This window comes from Histoplasma capsulatum, genomic scaffold (assembly GCF_000149585.1).
Source record: "Histoplasma capsulatum NAm1 scaffold_4 genomic scaffold, whole genome shotgun sequence".
NCBI lineage: Eukaryota > Fungi > Ascomycota > Eurotiomycetes > Onygenales > Ajellomycetaceae > Histoplasma > Histoplasma mississippiense.
Window position 1 is genome coordinate 1,602,223 of NW_001813979.1, and position 2,666 is coordinate 1,604,888.

Below are 2,666 nucleotides of genomic sequence, written 5' to 3' on the forward strand. Positions count from 1 at the left end.
CCAACACCTACACCATCCGTTGTAGTACCCTTTTCCGACTCTGTAATACTTTATCCAATGCAAACGCATCACTTCGTCGATCAGGATCATTATCATCTTCGTACCTACTTGCCCCATCCTCCTCCTCATCGCCATCACCATCACCATCACCATCACCATCCTCTTCTTCCTCTACCATAGTACTCTTATTTGGCACTATAGTATTACTCTGAAATGATTTTGGAAAAGGTGCGTTTTCAGGGATAGTCTCTCCATTGATCCCTAAACCCGGCCCAACAGCACCGCCGGCGCCGGTAGAAGATTGACTCAACGAGCCTTGTCGGGGAGGAAATCGGCTGCCTTGGTGGGGATTCGGTGGCAAGCCCCTTCCGCCAGGACCAGACCCAGGCCCGGGGCCATTGGGCAGGGGACCTCTGGATTGAGATCGGGGAGGCGGAGGGTAGCCATTTGGGCCATAGCCAAACGACCCATTGGAGCCCGGGCGTGGATCGTAGCCGCCGCGCAGGCTGGGTGCGGGACTTATTCTGCGACTTCGATCCACGCCTGCGAAGTGCGGGAAGCGCCGTTCTAGTTCACACAGCACGTCTGTAGCCAGGTCTCTGAATCTGGGATGTTGGAGAGAGGAAAGGACCTGACGGGCTTGGTTGCGCTTTTCGTGGAATTCCGCACGCGGAGGAAGGTAAGGGGGTACATCTGGTCGGGGTCCACCAGGCCGATTGGGAGAGACGGCCTGGCGACGGAGCAGTTCGTCATATACATCTGTGCTCAGATCCATGACCTGACTCGGGGAGAGTCTGAGGAGCTTGTCGCGGGCCTTGTTTGGTCGTGACGCTGTAAGTTCCTCCCGTCCCTGTCCATGCAAATATCGTTTCAGTACGTTGTAGTGCTTCAGCAGCAGGTCCTCCATCATCTTGTATCTCTTGCTTCTCTGATCGGAAAGGGTGCCGTCACTCGCTCTCGACTTGGATGTGATGGAACTGGGCGGCGAAGGGTGCTGGGAAATGTCCGATGGGCGGCGCGGAGCAAGGCCATTGGCACTTACAGGACCGCCGTTGGTGTTATTACTGGCATTAGGAGTAGGGTCTGGGGCATCTGGAGCATGCATCTGTAGTGGACTATAAGGTGGGCCACCTGAAGCGGACATTGGGGGTGAAGCTAGGGCACTCCGGCTGAGCGGTAGAGCGGGGAATTGCGGTGGATCGGACTTGCCACCCATCGAGTGGTACCGAGACCATTCGCTTCCATCGGTGGAAGAAACGGGTGGCATGGTCCCTGAGTGGCCAAGTATACCATGCCCAGAATCGTAATCAAGGAAGTAAAGAAAAAGGGAGAGAATGAAAGGAAATGGAGAATGAAAGGGGGAGAGAAGAGAAGCTAGCGGAGTTGTATAGTACGATCGATAGATGTCCCCTTGATTCACAGCATGAGGAACCCCGTTTTCTAGAAATATGCCAATGCCGCTAAGGTTTCCAGCGATGAGTTTCCCTTGATATCTCCCCCGTCGAAATTGTTCTGGACAACCGTTGGATCCGTTGGAACCTTTGGAACCATGTGCTAACTGAGTTTCAGATTCGGATACCGTTAGGAGGCAAGGGAGTGAAAGGTGCGTTCTGGGACGACAAGAGCGGCAGCGAGGGTTGGCGGCGTGGTAACAGGTTCATGGAGACGGAGTCTTAAGGGAATGAATGGCAGCAGCTTCATTAAATCGTTAGGAAAAACCCCCCTGTTTCGAACGCGCGGTGGTTGTGCGTGCGGAGAAGTTAAGCGGGCGATGTTATCTCTCCCCTGAAAACGGGCCCGTGTCCTCAGGGCAGAGCAGGTTTTCACGCCGTTACTGCTAGCTGCAGCACATGAGGCAACGCGAAAAGTTGGAGAAATGTGAGATAAGAATGAAAAGGATAAAACCAGAAAAGAAAAAAAAAAAAAAAGAATTCAAGAATAATAACAAGGACGATCTTCGCGATTCAAGCAGCACGGCGGTTGTTGGACCGTTGCAGATCGGCTACGGTAATTATTAATGGGAGGATGGCTGATGGCTGACGGCGCTAACACCAGACTTAGAGAGGAGGGTGAGGGACGAGGGAATGGGAGACGAGAGATGAGAGACGGGATCAAGCACCGCACCTCTTGATTCGTAGGCGGATAGATGGGCGAGAATCCGAAGAATCCAGGAGTTTGTTGGCGGATGTGCTGTTGGCGGCGAGGAGGATGAGATGGCAGTAGGGGGAAGAACTACGGTTAACGGCGCTATGGAACAGCAGCGCGGGACGAGGATATTAAAACTGTTGTTGTAATCTGTACTGCGTAAGATGAGAAAGTGTCATTATAGAGTTACTTTCTATTTATTACGCGGTAGGAAATATTACAGGCATTTGCTTTGGTGCAGATAATTAGCTAAAATATCCCATTCTATCCCTGTCTCTTAGAACCACGTCTAGAGGGGATGAAGAATCCAAAGAACTACGAACTAAGCACGATCCGGAGTCAGTGGCTGCGTGGTGGCTTCAGTTAAGGTCATTGTGCATAGTAGAGACTGCATGCTTTGTCGAAAAGAATACTATGTTTGTTATAATGATATACCTCTCCCTACTTTTAGACACGTTCAAGTACCTAGGTATGTTCATTCATCATGCCTTTCGCTCGGGCCAATATAGTTGGTTTGGGAT

The 2,666-nt window shown here is 51.7% G+C and overlaps 1 protein-coding gene across 1 annotated transcript; it reads right to left on the minus strand.

Annotated features, from left to right (window-relative positions):
- Window positions 1-7: 7 nt before the first annotated feature.
- HCAG_04487 (predicted protein) lies at window positions 8-1,267 on the minus strand (the record flags this gene model as incomplete). Its single annotated transcript, XM_001540597.1, has 1 exon — window positions 8-1,267. One exon carries the CDS (start codon window positions 1,265-1,267, stop codon window positions 8-10), a length of 1,260 nt encoding a protein of 419 aa, XP_001540647.1.
- Between the last annotated feature and the right edge of the window lie 1,399 nt (window positions 1,268-2,666).